Here is an 18,820-nt window from a genome sequence, read left to right as displayed (position 1 = left end):
AGAAGCAGAAGAAAGACACTAGTATAAATATAAGTGGTTTTTTGAAAGCAAGAACATATTGGATCTAAGTTACAGGACATGAGGAAGAACAAAAAAGCTGGGAAAACAACTAGAAGAAAGCAGGAGGCAGTGATCTAAAAAAGAGCAAGAGAAATAAAATGATTGGAAAGAATTTTAGGCAAAAGAATTTATGTAGATCTATGTCAAAAAGAGGGTATATTTTAAGATGTGAGGGAAATGAGATTTGCTGAAGCAGGGTAGCTTAAAAGACTACAAATGAAAGTGCAAAGCATTTTGTAGGTTATAAGAAGTGTATTATATATAAGTAAGCTAATAAAATGTTCACAGATGAGCAGTATTAAGAGGTATCTGCAAGGTTGGGCTAACCAACCAAAAATAACACAGAAATGTGCATGTTAACACTTATGTGCATAGCTAGATTTATTAATCCTTAATATATTTAAGAAGTATTAAAAGAAAAATCTATTCACTTGTCAACACAAGCCATTATTAAGGCTCACTCCTTCAAAGATCTAATCTATAGACTAATGAAAATTCATTAGTTTGCTTAGTTTCCTAATCAAGTCTACATTTTGAAATTTCCCCGTAATTTCCTTTTCTAATAAAGGATTTCTCCAAGCTAGAACTACAATATTTTTATGCTATGCTGCCCAGGCTGGAGTGCAGTGACTATTCACAGGCACAATCATAGCACATTATAGCCTCTAACTCTTGAGTTCAAGTGATCCTCCTGCCAGCCTCATGAGTAGCTGGGACTATAGGGGCACACCACTGTGCCTGACTAGAACTATAAAGAGAGGTGTTTTACTGGAATCTAAAATCAATTTAAAAATCAAAAATAGTATTCTAAAAAAGAAATGGGATTAAGGTAGACTCAAAAGTTCCACACCTCTTGGGTTAATTTTTTTTCCCCAAATTAAGTCAGTAAGAGCCAAAAGAAAAAGATTAACTTGCTTAGAATTATATCTAACAGTTTACAAGTTGCTGAAATTTAATGTGTATTCAGACTCAACTGCAGCTTACCAAAGAAAGCTATAAATATGATCTGAATTAACACCAGTCTGGTGGGAAAAAAAACTGTATTGTATCAAACAGACTTGCTGTGATATCTGTTCAAACATACCTGTACCAGTCAAAAGTCCAGCACTCTTCTTTCGTGCATAAGCGCGTAAGTGGTTGGACAGGCTAACAGCACTTGTAAACGTCGTATTGCAATGCACACATGTTCTAAGCTTCACAGGCATACCTATCATTCAAAAGAAAACTATAATCCAGTTCTCACTTCAAAAAGTGAAATTTTCTTAGCTTAAAGAGTGTAGAAAAGCACCACAATAAAGATGGTTTTCAAAACGTTCAATGAAATAGGTTAACTTAAAATAAGGAGGGGAAATTAAGTTAACTGTTATTAGTTTGTAGTTAGTATTTAGAGTCAACTCATGCTCTTTGGAAAGGTAGAAGAGGAGTGACTTGAACCTTTGAGCTCCTCTGGATATAACACCTATTATCACTTTCTTGCAGATTTCTGTGTTACGCAGATTATTTCTTAAACCTACTACAATACAATCCTGTGATTTGAACACCACAGTTCTGTTGAGAAGTTTCAAAGCTTACAACATTACCAATAAAAAAAGAATTAAAAAGTCTAGTTGACAAAGTGGTAATTAAAGTGTTTTACCCACAAAACCGTAAAAGTCTCAATACTAAATTAGGCTTTCTGATGAAGGCTGGGAGAAAAGGTGGTAAAACACACCACTGAACAGCTGTTAGACACAACATTTTATTTAGGGTATTTTATGTTCATTACTCTGAATGCGCAATCAATAATGAAAGTTAATGATTTAAAGTTTTTTGCTAAAATCTTTGTGCTAAATAAATGATCAACAAGCTAACATCTTAGTCATCACAGGAAAAACACGTTCAAACAATAAGAAACTCCTAACTTCTCAGACAATCCTCACTCCCCCAACACATTTCAATTGGTTTCTTCAGCATTACTGTGATAGCACAAATATGTTTTCCATCTCTGAAGTATACTACCCCTTGGTCAACACAGCTAACACATCTTCCCTGCATTTTATCCTTCTGAAAAAATATTGAAAGCTATTGACTTTCAGAGATTCTTTATTCGAAAGAAAAAGCCGTATTAAACAGAAGCTCATACAAGATAAACTGCTTTCCAGACCACTTACAATACAAAGTCATCTTTCCTCAAATCAAAATTGCATTACAACTATTTGGGATATCGCAATGTCTGCCCCAAAGCAAATAAACAACATTACATTACAGTAATGTTACTCATTATTAATCCATTAACTATTACCTCCGACACATTCAACTTAGAGCTCTAATCATGAGACCACTTACATAAACCTTCAACATTATTAACCTTCAAAAAGAAATCCAGAAAAGACATTTAAAATTTTTCTTAAACCAGACTTGGCAATACTGAATAAAGTTTGACCACTTTATCTGCCACATTATTTGCCAATACATACAAAATATTCCTTTCAAAAGGAAAAACTATTAGTGCACAAGCACTAAGCTAAATCATCTGTTCTGTTCCATTAGAGCACTATCTTAAAACCTAAAACCCCAAACAAATATGTTTTATGTTCACAACTGTTCTCCAAAACCAAACTATTCCGCAATACAATGAGGAATTGGAGAGAGAGATGTTTCTTTGGGTTAATCACAACAGACACCAATCCATTCAGCTTTAAAAGTCTGTTTTGTTTTACCTAAGCAGTGGAAAAACCAACAGCTAAATCTTGAAAACATGATCACCTTGGAGAACTGGCAAAAATATGACAGAGGTGTATGCCTTTTCAATAATGCTATGCTTTTGAACATCAACCTCCCATCCATAACCATCCTCCAGCCACAGCAAGTTTTATTTTTACAGATCAGCTTCTTGTTTGTTGTTTTTATTGTGTGTGTGCGTGGTTTTCTTCTGCTTTTGTTCTCACCTTACATTCAGACCAAGAAAAGAGGCACAGAGAACTCAGTGCTAATGAGCATCAATTGATGAGTTATACAGAAATGACAGTAGAATAACCAATCTGTGCTCTGTAAAAAAAAAAAGCAGCTTAAACAAGAAGATTGTGAGAAAGTATTTTCCACATAGATTCCATTAAAGAAGGCATAATTGAACTGCATTTAAACTGTGTATAGCATAGTCATAAACGTCTTCTTACCTGAGTGCATAGTCAAGTCCATTTTTTGTGGCTGATACATCAACGGACTATCCTCATTTAGTGGAAGAACGCATTTCTGAACGAATCTCTTTCTTGCCGTCTGATTATGGATCTTTTGAGGAGAAATAGCAGAATTCCTTTCTTCTCCCATCCTTTTATTTTTAAGAAGTTCTATGAGTGTAAGAGACTGATTCTTTTTCCCACTGGGCAGTTCTGGTTTTGTTTCATCATATTCATTTAAGAAATTCAGCCCTTCTTCTTCTGATGCAGACACTGACAGAGCTTCAGTCTTTAGGCCATTACGGTATGCTTCAAGAGGTATAACATTTTGAGAGATAAAGTCATCACTTGATGCAAGTTTTTGAGCTACAAATGGTCTGGGAATAATACGACGACTGTTCAATGCCTTTAAGATTTTTTCATATTTTTCTTCATTTTGCATCATCTCATTCAGAACACAGATTGGAGATTTGTGAGCATCCCATTTGGTCTTTCCAAGTCTTTTCAAGTGGCCTCTAACATGATTTGATAATCCAATTTTAGTATCAAACCAACCACCACAGAGCTGACAAGTGTGTTCAGAAGTGGTTTCAGACTTCTCTATAGCTAAAAAAAAATTTTTTAAGAGTAATATAAGACTTTCTTATATAAACTGGCCACCCTAAAATGAGTTAATTCTGAAACATAAAATTATATGATTCTAATAAAGACCAAATTCAAACAAAACTTTTAAATCTTCAGAATTAGAACACAGACCTATCAGCCCAAATCATTCCCACAGAGAACTTACCTTTTCTAACTCGTTTAACAGGTGTTCCTGTGCCAGTTCTTTTGAAATGCTGCATCTTGTCACTTGTGGCTATTTGTTCTGGTGATACAACATGACGGGCTTCATAGCTTAATCCTGCTCTGTGAAGATGCCCCCGGACATGATTTGATAACCCAACACCTGTTTCAAATGTTGCTGGGCAGTAAGGACACGATTTCTTCTCAAGAGACAAATCAGTCCAATGAAAAACAGAACTATGCTTTGACAATGAAGCGTCTGCAGTTTCTAAATGCTGAGGATCATGTATCTCATGCAAAAAGTTGTTACTTCCAGCATCTTCATAGTATTCAAAATAAAAGCCATCGTTTTGGTCATAACTAAGAGTAGCATTTTCTCCAGGCTCCTGACCTTCCACTTTGCTCTTAAATAAAGGGAATAAATTTACATGTTCTTGATTAATATCACTATAGGTTTCATCTTCTATGGCCTGTGTAGTGTAGTCTCCTAACTCAACATTATCCCAGGAACTTTCATCTTCTGTTTCATAACTATCTTTCTTTTCAGCAGAATTAAGTTTTTGCAAAACAACAACAGTCATTTTATGCAAAAAATCTGGATAGCTATCCAAGTCTTCCCCTCCAACAGAACTTTCCTTCTTAGATTCCTTAACTACTCTCTTTACAGCTACACGTCTGTGATCTTTGAAGCTTTCAGGCCTTTTGGTGTCAGGCTTATGAGGGTCTGAAATAAAATTGTTGTGAGAATTACCTGATGATGAAAACAGGTGTAAAGAATTTAATGAACTAGCTTCTTCTTTTTTGAAATGTACAGGATATGAGTCACCTGATTTTTTGATCATCCTATAGTTTTCATATTTGTGTCTATACAAATAGTGGCTATTTGCCTTGGCATTAGACTTTTCTTTTGCTGCTTGATGGAAATACTTTGGTTTTTGGTCAATGCTGCTTTTAATTGTAACGTTCTTATGATGAGAGCTGTTTTGATTGCACATGTTTACACCTGATTGGGCAATGCTTTTCCGAGCTTTCTGTATTCTGTGTGGCCGCTTATGGATTTTTGAAAAACTACTTGATTGGGAGGTTGATCCAAATGTTCGCTTCACATCTTGTTTTAAAGCAGAGTTCTTTGGAAACGTGGTTGACTGTTGTTTAGTTAATGGTTTAGTGCTATCACTATCTACAGGTTCTTCAAGGATGTCATTTTTTCTTTTATCAAGTCCAAGAGGACTACCAAATGAATCAATACATGATGATGAATGCAAGTACTCCATGTGCTTTTTTAAAACACTTTTGGCTGAAGTAGTAAAAGGACACATCTTACATACGTAGGTAGCTGATTTTTTGGATGATCCTACTACAGAGTCTTTCATGAAAGTCTTTTTTTGTGTTTTTCTCTGGGCTATATCAGAAGTGACCATAGGGCATTTTACCACTGCCCCATGTGCAATGCCTCGATGGCATTCTAATTCATTTTCTGTCACTGCCATGAAGTTACACTCTTCACAGCAGTAGTACCTTTTATCTTTTTCATGGGTTTTAGCATGTTGCACAAATGTTTTAGGGCAATTGGTACCAAACACACACTGAGGACACTGTAATCGTGCACTTCTTCCTTCATCCTGAAGTTCTTTCAATTCACGAATTTCCTCCATCAACTTCTGTCTTCTCTCCTGGTGAATAATCATATGTTTTAGAAGTGAATTGCGATCTCGAAATGTCCGTCCACATTCTCTACAAGCATATGGCCTTGGGACATTAAGATGGCGAAAGTGACTATTCCCATCTAAATGATACATCATATGCCTGTGGAGGTGCTTCTTCTCCCTAAAATTCACATTGCACTTTGTACAGGGGTAGAATGATGGCTCTTCAGTACTGAAAGTAGCAGGTGACTCAGAATCACTCTCTTCACATTTCTTTTTTAAGGTATTTGAAAGAAAAGTGCTAGTATGAACAGGTGAGCTCTCTTCTCCACACTTATCTGGGTTATAAATTAGATGTTGGAAGGCATCCACAGATTCTAAGTCTTCATCAGTTGATTCAGGCTTCACTTTTGATAATGCATATTTCTGTGAGTCTACTGCTTGTAGCTCTTCATTTTGTTCTAGAAAGTCTACTTCTTGCATTTTTGATTTATTGGGTACACAATTAGAATCACCGAAGCAATCCTCGGTATAACGAGTTATCTTGCTTACATCCATTTTTCGCTTTCTTTTTTTTTCTAGACCTACTTTAGAATGAGGTGGAGCTTTATCTACTGTTTCCTCATTAGTCATAAGAAATTGAATGAACTCTTTTTGGGGATCCCAGTTTGTATCATTTTCTGACCTAAATCCATCTGTACCTGAGGAAATTCCTGTTACTGTATTGACACAATCATCTTTTACCAATAAATCTTCACCATCCTCACCCACCTCTACTTGATTTATTAAAGTGCCATCTGACTTTATATTACTCCCTACTGAATTCTGAATGTCACAACCAACTGAAGCAGAGGTAGGTAGTTTTTTATTGGAATGGGTGGGATTCTTAGCATGTGCTACATCTGATAACAAAAATAAAACTTGGTGTTGACTTGCTTTCTGTGGTGTAGACAGCTGAAGATCAGCTGCTACCTTCAAAGCTGAACAAGATTCTGTTGTTGGCTGATCCACAGGCTGTCCAGTGGTTAATGAAACACTGCCTTTATTCATATTGGAAGTTTTAGTTAAGGAGGAGTGTGAAACTGGTCCATTAACAGCAGCTCCTTTAGGCAAGATGAAGTTTTCACTAGAAACAGTAGGAGCACCAGCATGTATAAATAGACTAGACTGGCCTCCACTTAAGGCGTTTTCAGATTTGTCCTTTGACAGTTCTTCAGGCAGAGTCAACGTATTATTTTTCTGAAATGATGTTTGACAATCTTTTGGCTTATGAACTCCACTCTCTTTGTCTGAGATAAAACTGTTGTCATCTAGGAGTTCTTCTTTAGCACCAGTAATATCGGTGTTTATCTTCAAATCATCCATATTGTTGGCAAGCCCATTTAACACATTTAGTCTAGAAAATGGAAAAAAAAAATTTAGATTTGCATGAAAGAAAAAATACTATTAGAATGTATGGAGAGCTGAAAGTACATTTTTTATTAGTTTAATTTTCTACTCTTTATATTGAGATTCTAATAATTTTCCAAGAATGAAAGAACACAAACATATTGAAATATTTAAAAAGCACCTCAAAGGTTAATATTGTTCTTCATGCTAGGCAACAACAACAATCCAATACGTCATATATACAAAATGTCTAGGGAAAAGCAACATACACAAACACACTAGGGAAAAGCAGCATACACACAGGTACACATGTACACACAGACTCAAAAACAATATAAATATGCTACAGACTGAAAAAATTTTAAATCTCACGTAGAGATTGCTAATACAAAGAAAATTCTTTCACTTAAGTAGGTTTATCAGAGGCAGTCACTCTATTCTAGAGAATAATATAAATTATCAAATATTGCAGAGAAGTAAAAGATTTGTCACTTATAAGTTCATTCCTGAAGGAAGGTAACAAAACACCACTCAGTAAATAACTTTATTGAATGAACATATTTGCTATCAACATCAATGTTTTATGTATGAAATAGTCCTTTTTAAAAGACTGCTTTGCTCTCAAGATGCTTAATGTTCTCCTAACATTCTATCAATTGTAAAAATGCTTTATTCATAGTTTCGTTCATTCCTTATTCAAATTAACCTTAACTATAATTTTAACTTTAGTAAAGTTAGCTAAATTTTAGTAAAGCGAATTTTAACTTAACTAAAGTTAAAATTAATGAAGTTTCATGTCAAACTTTCATATGTGGGGCCCCAAATTCTAGGCATTCTCTAAAAGCAGTTATCCCACTTATGATCTGGTGGCCTAGTGCAATGGCCTAACACATTTTACAATAAAATAGCATAAACATATGTTTTAAATTTATTTCATATAAAATGTAGATAAAACTTTTCTAGGCATTTTTGATAAGATATTTAATCATTATGAGAAAAAAGTACAATATTTTTAAAGGAAACGGTATTTCTGAATGTTTGGGGTCCATTCATACCATGACTATAATGCCTACCCCCACTATGAAAAGTTCCCTTGCAACCTGTTCTTTTCCTGCTCTTAGAAATGGCCACATTGGAAGTATCTGCCTTCTTCAGAGAACGTCAGCTCTTTGAGGGCTGGGAATGTAATCTAGTCACTATCGTATCTCTAGAACCTAGTACATCACTTGGCATAGGTGCTCAGGCAATATTTGTTGAATAAAAGACTGAATAAGTATTGGATTAATAAAAACACAATTTCAAAAATCAAAGTAAAAGTTCCTAAAGTGTAAGAAGAAAAACAGTTTTGTTCCTATGAAATCTGGATACCCCATTCAAATACAAGTTCCACCAGGTTCTGATTTATTAACTCAGTAATTATAATAAGGTCCTCAAAATATCCAGTAATTCTCATGTACAATTTAAAGAACCTGCTATTTGGCAACCCCAGGTATTAACTAATTGAAGTACTGGCATAAGCTTCCATATTTCTTCTCCTTTTTTGCAGTTATTCTCCAAATATTTCCTAAGCACTTAGTTGTGCCATGCATTGTTCCTGTATTCCAAATATAATGGTAAACAAGACAAGTTAGGTTCCTGCTCTCAGATAAAGAATGAAGCCTGTATATTTTTCTTTTGTAGTATTTTTAATTTGCATAATAACAAGTAATACTATTTTAGGGCAACAAGACCTCACAATCTAACATTTAGAAATCAAAACATGTTCAATATAGTTCAATATTTCTACTATCCTTTAAGGGTACCAATTTCATGCTTTGTAAAACATTAAATCTAATTCAAGAATAATAAAATTGTTCTTAGGCCGGGCGTGGTGGCTCACGCCTGTAATCCCAGCACTTTGGGAGGCCGAGGCGGGTGGATCACAAGGTCAGGAGATCGACACCATCCTGGCTAACACGGTGATACCCCGTCTCTACTAAAAATACAAAAAGTTAGCCAGGCGTGGTGGTGGGCGCCTGTAGTCCCAGCTACTCAGGAGGCTAAGGCAGGAGAATGGCATGTACCCGGGAGACAGATCTTGCAGTGAGCCAAGATCACGCCATTGCACTCCAGCCTGTGTGGCAGAGTGACACTCCATCTCAAAAAAATAAATACATAAAATAAAAAAATAATAAAATTGTTCTTACCTTTTTCTTATTTTATAACTTAGAACAAGCACTTATAATCTGATCTTATTCTTTCCATAAAATGTTATTTAATACAACAAATACCTATTACCAGTATCTTTGACATTGTTATTTATACCAACAATCATTTTTTCCAGCCCTCATAGGTTTTAGAATTCTGTTCTGAGATTGGCAAACTTCTGTGGTAATAAAAATAGACTTCCAATAAGATCACATTCAATGATATCACTCCAAAATGGTGCTAATGCATCACCCAGCAGGAGTCTCTACATCACATACACAGAAGTTAAAAATGGGCAGCACATAAACATGTGTTAGGAAAGGGTGTGCAAATGTCAAGGGAAAGAAAAGCAAGCCTTAATGCTACACTATTATTCATTCCTGATATTTCTCATTAAATTAGGTAGAAAACATAAAATGCTTCAATAGAAACAATCTCATAAATCTGAAATGAACGACAAAAAACTAGCTTGAAAGACAGTTACTTTCCTTTCTGTTCCCACTTATTATAATCACAGAGGTGGACAAATATATGCTAAGTCAATTTGAAAGCCTATATTAGTTTTTCTCAACAGGAAGCAATGTTGCTAACGAAGTGGTAAATTCAGTGTTAATGAGTGGCTTCACTGTTACCACCTCAGAGGTAAAACCTTCCATGTTCTATGTTCCACCCATCTGTTCTGGTGTTAGAGGTTTAGAGATGGAACAGACGCTTCCCATTTAAAGCAACTTCATTGGTACCCCCTGAACAGCAGGGTGACAAACTATGAGAACATCATGTCAGCTTGGAGACTGCATCCTCATTACCAGAATGGCTTTATAAGAGCTTTTCATAAGTTCACATTCTGAAGATATCAACCTGTTTTGTTCAAAAACATACAAAAAATATATGCGCATAACAGATATTTTATCTACAAAACACATCTAGCAAAAAAAATCAGATTAAATATTGTTAAAATATAAAATGAAGTCTTTTAACAATGAAACTTTTCCTTCACATCCACATAATAAAATATGGCTTACTTATCCCCAAATTAATAATTATGTCTACTCAAAAATAAAAGACGTTACCTTCTGCATCAGTTTGAAAATATGTTACAAAAGTTGACTTAGTAAGGAAGCTTTCTAGGTCACTTGGTAATTCTGATTAGATACAACCTTCCTGTCATCAAATCTATACTGTCCACTTTCTGTTCATGAGTAATTCTTTACTGAGAGAAAACTGGCTTAATTTTGTTCTCTTATGTACATTATTGACGGTATTTACTACAAGTAGATTAATGTTTTGTGGGTACTTTTTTTAGGAACAATGAAAATGTTCAGAATATATTCTAATTAAACAATGCTCCAAATATACTTCTTCTTAGTAACAGTACTCAAGACTCATAGCTGTTGTGCTGAGATACAATGCAGAACAATGCATCATCAAAATCTGTTGCACTGAATAATGGATACAGAATTTTAACACCATCAAAAATTATTTTACTACATTCATGTTGGGTTATGTGGCATCTAGGCAAGAAAGCATTTGACCTGAGTTAATTTTACACCATCTCAAATAGTTTTCAACTACCTTTGTATAGTCAAATGTATATATAACAGAGACATCAATACCAGTTTAGGTTACTATAACAAAGTAGGAACATATTTGAAGGTGAGCGTTATTTATTAAGTTTAAAAAACAGAAGCTAATAAATTAAGATAAATAAACTGATGTTTGGACTCCTTATATATCAATTAAGATTTTTAAACACTGTTTAGACACCATTACTAAATCTTCCCCATATAATCATATAACTATAGAATTTTTCTTTTAACTGGTTTTTAAAATAGTCTTTAAAAAAATTCACACACCTTTTTAAAAAGCTGCAAATAGAACTTTAAATCTACATAAAATATATTTCAATTTCTAGAAAATCATAATGAGTTCTACAGCTATAACTGCCTCTAGTTATATACTGTGAGCACTAAAAGAATTGTACAAAGGTCAGATCTGTCTTCAAGATGACAGATCATCACTTATACGCCTCAAGCTAGACTTATTGTCTCAGAAATCTCAAACATCAGTATTTTTGCAAACTATCAGCACTTGCTATAACATCCTCACTACACTACATCTTGAGGTTACTACAGAAGAAATGAGGTGATAATTGCATATTAACATAATTATTCTGTAATCCCTCTGAGCAAGCTTCCTAGGTCACTCAGTAATTCAGATTAGATACAACCTTTCTGTCATCAAATCTATGCTGTCCACTTTCTGTTCACAAATAACTCTTTTCTGATAGAAAATTAGCTTAATTTCATTCTTTTATGTACATTATTAATTGTATTTATTGCAAGTAGGTTAACATTTTGTGGGTACTTAACTACATAATGCCAACCTTTGTTGTGTTGTATAATTTCATGCAAAAATATAGTACAATTTGCCCTTATTGTATATTAGTTCATTAATTGCTATATTACACAGCTATAAATAAATTATAATGCTGCCCACTAGCTGAATTATAGTTAGGATCTGTCAGGATTTCACAAACCCTATGTTCATTTAAATTATCCTTGCGAACACATGACAACTTCAGTTAGTAATGTATGAGATTGCGTCAAGAAGAGAAAACCATTCACAAGTGTCAGTCTAACTGCAAAACAAATCTTAATTAACTGAAATATTATATTTAAAATTATTGCAGCATTTAAACCTATATATACCATACACAATGTACAAACATATATACCTAAATCTCACCTAGTGCACAATTCAAGAGAAGACAGAATGTATCATCCAGGTAATAACTTATTCTGGATGTCACATTGAAAAGAAACACTAAAAAAATACAGAACACTTGTAAGGCTATCCAGCATGAGACTGACTTTAAAACCAAGCCAAATAATAAAATGGTTCAGAAGGTTAGACTGCTTACTTGTCAAGAACATTACAGACAGGAATATGGAGTTGGGGATTGAATAAGATGATTTCTAAGGTCCCTTCTAATATGTACTACAAATGTTTAGTACTTAGTTATTACATAATTAACACAACCTTATTTGAAATAATGAGCTAAAAACTGGAGAATTACACTACTGGGCCTTAAAAGTATTCTCTAAATTCACAATTACCTGAAATAATCCTTTAGTTAACTCATGATCTGTCAATAAATTGATTCCTGAACAATGAAAATATGGCATTAAATGACCAACACACTGCCACAGAGCTAACTGTATCATGAAAACTCAATGTTACAGCCAGAGATTTTTTTTTTCCTCTTGGCAATACCAAAAAACAAAACAAAACAAAAAAGGCACCGAGTTTGATATATAGATTGTAATAAAAAAAATAAAGCAAACAAATTACACTGAACCTGTTGAACAGCTTGTTCCTGATGCCATGTACCATCCTCACTTTTTAACAGGAAGACAGATGTTACAAAGTCAGGTACCAGATCATAAACACCTAATAACTCAAGATCATTCTTACTGCAAAGTATAGTAAATACTAAATATAATCTAACACATCTAAGGAAGCTCCCATATGGTAAACAGAAGCAGGTAACTGTACGGATTGAAGGCAAGGGGGGGCAGGGAGGCCCTACAAAGACATAACTTTAAAGACATGGCAAAGTTATGTAACAACGAGAATCAACAGTAGAAAATCAAATGGATGTTCACTAATCAAACATTAATTTCCTAATGAAGAATTTTGCAACTGGAAGAAGGCAATAAATTACAGCTGCAACCAAAGGAGAGTGCTAAGTCATAGTTAGCACAGAATGACTGTTGTGTTGTTTATGCTCTCATGTAATTAGAATAAGTGACGGTCTCAGCTTACATCGTAATAGACATATATGCATGTGGCTCCAACAAGACAAATTTAAGCATTTGAAATGAGTGATATATATGTAACTGATCAAACATTTTGACCACATTTGTGTAACATGGGTCACTTCACTATAAAATATATCTGTTCAAATCATTAACTGTGAAACTTTCAAAGAAACCAATGTAGCTAAAGTATGTCAATCCCATACTCCAGAGGCAGTGTGTCAACTCTGCCCTCCACAGACAGTATTACGCCATAAATTGTCATTTTACTTTGAGCCTTCTGGTATTCTTTAACCTATGATGGGTCTGCTGTTTATGTTCAGTTTTGAAATATTATATAAATACTAAACCATCATGTCTAATAAATGCAAGAAAAGTGAGAGTGTTGAAAGTCCTAGGAATACAAAGCATCTACAGATGCTCCTTTACGTATAATGGGGTTACCTCCGAATAAACCCATGATAAATTGAAAACATCATGTTGAAAATGCATTTAATACATCTAAACTATTGAACACTGTAGCTTAGCCTACTTATACATACTTACATTAGCCTACAATTGGCCAAAATAATCTGACACAGTCTATAAAAATTTTATAACAAAAAATAAAAGATAAGATTAAAAATACAGTCTCTACTGAACGCACATTGCTTCTGCACCATCGCAAAATTGAATCTTTGTCATTGTAGGTCAGGGACTGTATGTAATTATATAAATGAAAATAGAGACAATTATACTCAAAGTAGTGAGATATATATGCATATGGAATAAATTGCTTCAGAACAGAAATAATTTTAAAGGGCAAAGACAATTTCACCATTCAAAAAACTGCTATACCTATAAATTTCACAACAATTATCAAGACATAAAGAAATAACAAAAGAATGGTTTTAGAGTATAGAATCAGCACCAAGTCAGATATCTATTTCCTTAATGTTTATTCAGGAAATGCTAGGAATTTGTTGAAGAACTTAAAAGCTAAGAATGTTCAAAGTGCTGTTAATGAAACTTTTGCCCCAACCATGTATATTCCACAATATCAAGGCACATTATAGTACGCACATCAAAGTTAGTGGCATGACTGCAAATGCAAACATGGTGGCTTTGAAGGGATTCCTTACAACAGCTGAAGAGACGACTGGTGCCTTAATAGATTGTTAATGCAGATGAAACTACTGTCATCCCTCAGTATCCATGGCGGATTGGTTCTAAAACCCTGGTGGACACCAAAATCTACGCATACTTAAGTCCCCACACTTGACACCATCTATGGATAAGACAAGCAAGCCCTCCTTATATGTAGGTTTCACATGCCATGAAGACTGTATTTTTTATCTGCGTTTGGTTTGGGTACAGACGCAGAACCCACAGATACAGAAAGTCGACTATATTCATCGAAAAAAATCCACTTTTAAGTGGACCTGCACGGTTCAAGCTCATGTTGTTCAAGGGTCAACTGTATTTCATTTTTGGGAAAAGATGACCAACAGAACCCTTATCAGTATGTCTAGCCTGATGCTTGGAACATAACGAATGTATACTAGTTTCCTTCTAATGCCTCAGTAATTAAGTTTTTCAAATTCAAAGGTTCACAGATTTTATTTAATATGTAGATTTCTTAAACTTCTGTAGATTTTAATAATCTGTCATTATAATAGTTCCATAAATTGATTCGCTTAATCTCATATTTAGAAAATATAAAATTAAAGTCTAATGAGAAATAGAACTTGATAATATGACATCCAAGATTGAATTATTTCACTGATTTACAATTTAATTTATTGAAGGAAGGATTTAAATCGTAAAAAAATTTCTGTGAATCTGTAATAATCTATAATGAGTACTTAACCTCTCACCTGTATTATATACATTCAAACTCTACTATGTAAACTCAAACTTATAGATTGAATTTATATATTTATATATTTGAGTATATTTATTCCATCTATTCAGATGGAAAAGTATGACATCTTTGAGAACTAAAAAAAAGAACAAAACTGAAAGTGTTACTTCAAAGAAATGTTTTGTATTAAATGTGATCTCTTGTTAATGTTATTATCCTTGCTCAATTAATTTTTCTGAAACCAGAAAAAATCCAATTATCATCTAAGAAAAATATTTCAAGATAATCACTATTCTACAAGTATCTTAATTTAGGATGGTAATAATTCAAATACAAGAAATTTGCGTTTCTTGAAACAAAATATATTAGCATGCTTCTCACATTATTGTCTTAACAAAAATATACTTGGCTCTCTCTGTGGGTTCTGCATCCTCAGATTCAACCAAACTCAGATCAAAAGAAATAAAAAATAAAATTACAAGAATAAAAAATACAAATAAGAAACCAATAAAGTATAACAACTATTTGGCATTTACACTGTATTAGGTATTACAAGAACTATATTGATGGTTTAACGTATATGGGAGGATGCGTACAGATTATATGCAAATACAACATTATTTTATATAAAGGTCTGGAGCATCATTGGAGTTTGGTATTCTTGCAGGGTCATGGAACTAATCCCACATGGATATCCAGGGTTGAATGTATGTTACCGATTTTTAGTTAGCAGCTAAATTTGTGTGTTTTTAGCAATAGGATTCCCAGTATGCGGCTAAGGAGAATGTTTGCTTATACCACCAAACACCGTTCCTGAATCCTTTTTGTTGTTCATTTACTGATTCAAAAAAATAGTGCTGGGGTCAGGTGCAGTGGCTCACGCCTGCACTTTGGGAGGCCAAGGCGGGCAGATTGCCTGAGCTCAGGAGTTCACGACCAGCCTGGGCAACATGGTGAAACCCCGCCTCTACTAAAATACAAAAAATTAGCAGGGTGTGGTGGCATGCGCCTGTAGTCCCTGCTACTCAGAAGGCTGAGGCAGCAGAATTGCTTGAACCCAGGAGGTGAGGTTGCAGTGAGTCGAGATCGCACCACTGCACTCCAGCCTGGGCAAAAGAGTGAGATTCCATCAAAAAGAAAAAAGAAAAGAAAGAGAAGAGAAGAGAAGAGAAGAGAAGAGAAGAGAAGAGAAGAGAAGAGAAGAGAAGAGAAAAGAATAGTGCTAATAGTGCTTTGTTGTTGTTATTGTTAGTAATTTTTTTAATTTCAAAGTGTTTTGTCAGCCTCCTCCCAAAAGCAGATTGTGCTTCTTTATTTAAAACATACTAGTTTACAGAACCTGAGGATATTAAGTACTAGGCCTGGTAATGATGAATATTATAAATTAATAAAGTATAATATATAATCCACCATGAAGAGATATTCATGAATCTCTTGGCACACAACAAAATGGCTATAAAATATAAAAATAAAAAACTTTTACAAGTACAAAGAAAAACCGACAAATCGACAGCCACAGAGGGAGGCTTTAAATGCTTCTCCCAAAGGTTAACAAATCAAGCAGACTTAAAAAGTAAAGAAGAATATAGAAGATTTTAATAACATAATTACTAAGGTTGATCTGAACAGTGGTCTTCCAACTGGGCTATGTATGACCCTGAAAGTACAGACAGACTTCTCAAAGAGTATGCAGGTCAAGTATTAATTTCTAGTTCCTCAACTTCCATATGTACTCTTTCCCTAAAATTGATCTGGATGTTATATTTGCAATACTCTAGTTCTTCTTACCCATCTCCCTTTTAAACATCACCCTTCTCTCACTGTACAAAAGAAAGGTTCCCAAACACATATCTAACAGCCTTCCTCATCTATATCAGTTGTTCAGGCCAATAACCTTGGAGCAACCTTCACTGTTCTTGTTTACTCACATCTCATACCTAAACCATCAGGAACTCCTACTGCTATTATCTTCAAAATACATCCAGAATCCAATCACTTCTCATCACTTCTCATCACTGCTATTCCCAGATCCACTAGGACTTCATCAGCTAACTAATCTGGTATTAGTACAAGGACAGACCCTTACCCACTTACCATCTATTCTCAACACAGCAATCAGAGTGATCCATACAGATAATGTCCCTCAAAACTCTAAAATGACCCTGTTTTTCTCAGATAAAAAAGGAAAAGCCCTTACAATGACCTGAAAGGACCTACAGAGAGATACTACCTAGTAACCCTTTGACTTCGTTTCCTACTCCTCTCCCCAACTCCCTCACTCTGCTGTAGACACATTGGCTTTGTTGTTGTTCTGTTTTTACTATTATTGAATATGTTCTCTACTAGCGTAAGGCCTTAGCATTGACTATTCCTCAGATGGAATGCTCTTTCTCCCAGATAGTCTCATGGCAAACTATCTCATCTTGGTTCAAGTCTTTGCTCAATCATTATCTTCTGAATAATGCCAGCCCGGACCACTCTAGTTAAACTGACACCCAAAACCCTTACCTTCTCCACACTGCTGGCATTCTCAAATCTACTTATACTAGTTTATCCCTTTCCCCCGCCTCCCATAACACTTAACACCTTCTAACACACTATGCAATATATTTATTTACTGTGGTTGTAGCTTGTGCATCCCTCCTCTAAAACTAAGTTTCAAAGGCAAAGATTTCTATCTATCTTGCTAACTGAATACCTCAAGGGTCAAGAAGAGAGCTGCCCAGAATCTTAGCATTGCGCAAATGCTCCAGTGTGTAAAAACCTTTGGGGAACTAAATAAAAGGTTTGAGAATACAGAGCTCCTTAGGCAGAAGGCCATTGCAGCAAAGCATGTAATAGGAAAATTTGAAGGCCACACAGTCTTAGTTAATCAAAAAACAGCTCAAGGGAAGAGTTCAGTATCTGTCTGTCTCTCTCTCCGTACTTCTCTCTCTCACCCCTCTCCCTGATTCCCAGTCTTAAAATTAAAATTCAGAAATGAAAAGGTCATCAACAGTGATACAAATACATTTATTTGAATTTTAAAAATGAAGCCATTTTTACTGACAAAGGGTCACCTTGGTTTAGCTGTGAAGACTGGCTTTGTTAAATGTTACAAGGCAGACATTTTCTGTAACCTTAATGAATTAAATCTACAGTACAAAGATTCTGAAGAAATGAGATGTAAATTATGCATACAATGTACTATGTAAACATGTAATTATTCTCATTTGTGACAAAAATGTCAGATGCCAACTTAAAAATACCATAGTTTTCCAAAATTATTTTAAGAAGTGTGTGTGGCCGGGCGCGGTGGCTCACACTTGTAATCCCAGCACTTTGGGAGGCTGAGGCGGGCGGATCACGAGGTCAGGAGATCGAGACCACAGTGAAACTCCGTCTCTACTAAAAAAAAAATACAAAAAATTAGCCGGGCGTGGTGGCGGGCGCCTGTAGTCCCAGCTACTCGGAGAGGCTGAGGCAGGAGAATGGCGTGAACCCCGGAGGCGGAGCTTGCAGTGAGCCGAGATTGCACCACTGCACTCCAGCCTGGGCGACAGAGCGAGACTCCGTCTCAAAAAAAAACAAAAAACAAAGAAGTGTGTGAAGAAAATAGTATGTAGACCACTGATCAAACATATAGGGAGAGCTCTATACAACAACTAGACATTCTTTTTTTTCAAAACACAGAACATTTATAAAATCTGAGAATGTATTACAATGACCACTGAGAAACTTCCAACAGAAACAGAAATCACTGTAGACCATATGCTTTGGCCACTATGTAACAAACCAGAAAGTTGATACAATTAAAGAGATAATTAGTGAACTAGAAAAAGGTCAAAACAAAGTATATTGAATGAAGCAAGGGGAGACAAAAGGATGGAAAATAGAGAAAAGAGTAAGAGCTGAAACCGATATGGTTAAAGATCACACATACATTCCAACATCTAG

At 34.9% G+C, this 18,820-nt stretch overlaps 1 protein-coding gene across 12 annotated transcripts in view; it reads right to left on the bottom strand.

Moving 5' to 3' along the window:
* ZNF644 (zinc finger protein 644) overlaps positions 1–18,820 on the bottom strand; it is a 108,907-nt gene that overhangs the window by 18,901 nt on the left and 71,186 nt on the right. For 8 of the 12 annotated variants that reach the window (XM_058439588.1, XM_032155385.2, XM_058439589.1 and 5 more), the window contains 3 exons: positions 4,006–7,043; positions 3,216–3,821; positions 1,145–1,267 (listed from right to left, as the gene is read on the bottom strand). The exons of 3 other annotated variants lie outside the window; for them this stretch is intronic. In XM_058439588.1, coding sequence (XP_058295571.1) covers positions 1,145–1,267; positions 3,216–3,821; positions 4,006–7,043 — 3,767 coding nt within the window. The remainder of the gene's footprint in view (positions 1–1,144; positions 1,268–3,215; positions 3,822–4,005; positions 7,044–18,820) is intronic. One more of the 12 variants, XM_058439593.1, reaches the window with a different exon arrangement.

This window comes from Hylobates moloch, unplaced genomic scaffold (assembly GCF_009828535.3).
Source record: "Hylobates moloch isolate HMO894 unplaced genomic scaffold, HMol_V3 SCAFFOLD_5, whole genome shotgun sequence".
Classification (NCBI taxonomy): domain Eukaryota; kingdom Metazoa; phylum Chordata; class Mammalia; order Primates; family Hylobatidae; genus Hylobates; species Hylobates moloch.
The sequence above is the reverse complement of the archived record's forward strand: the minus strand, read 5'-3'. Positions and strand labels throughout refer to the sequence as shown.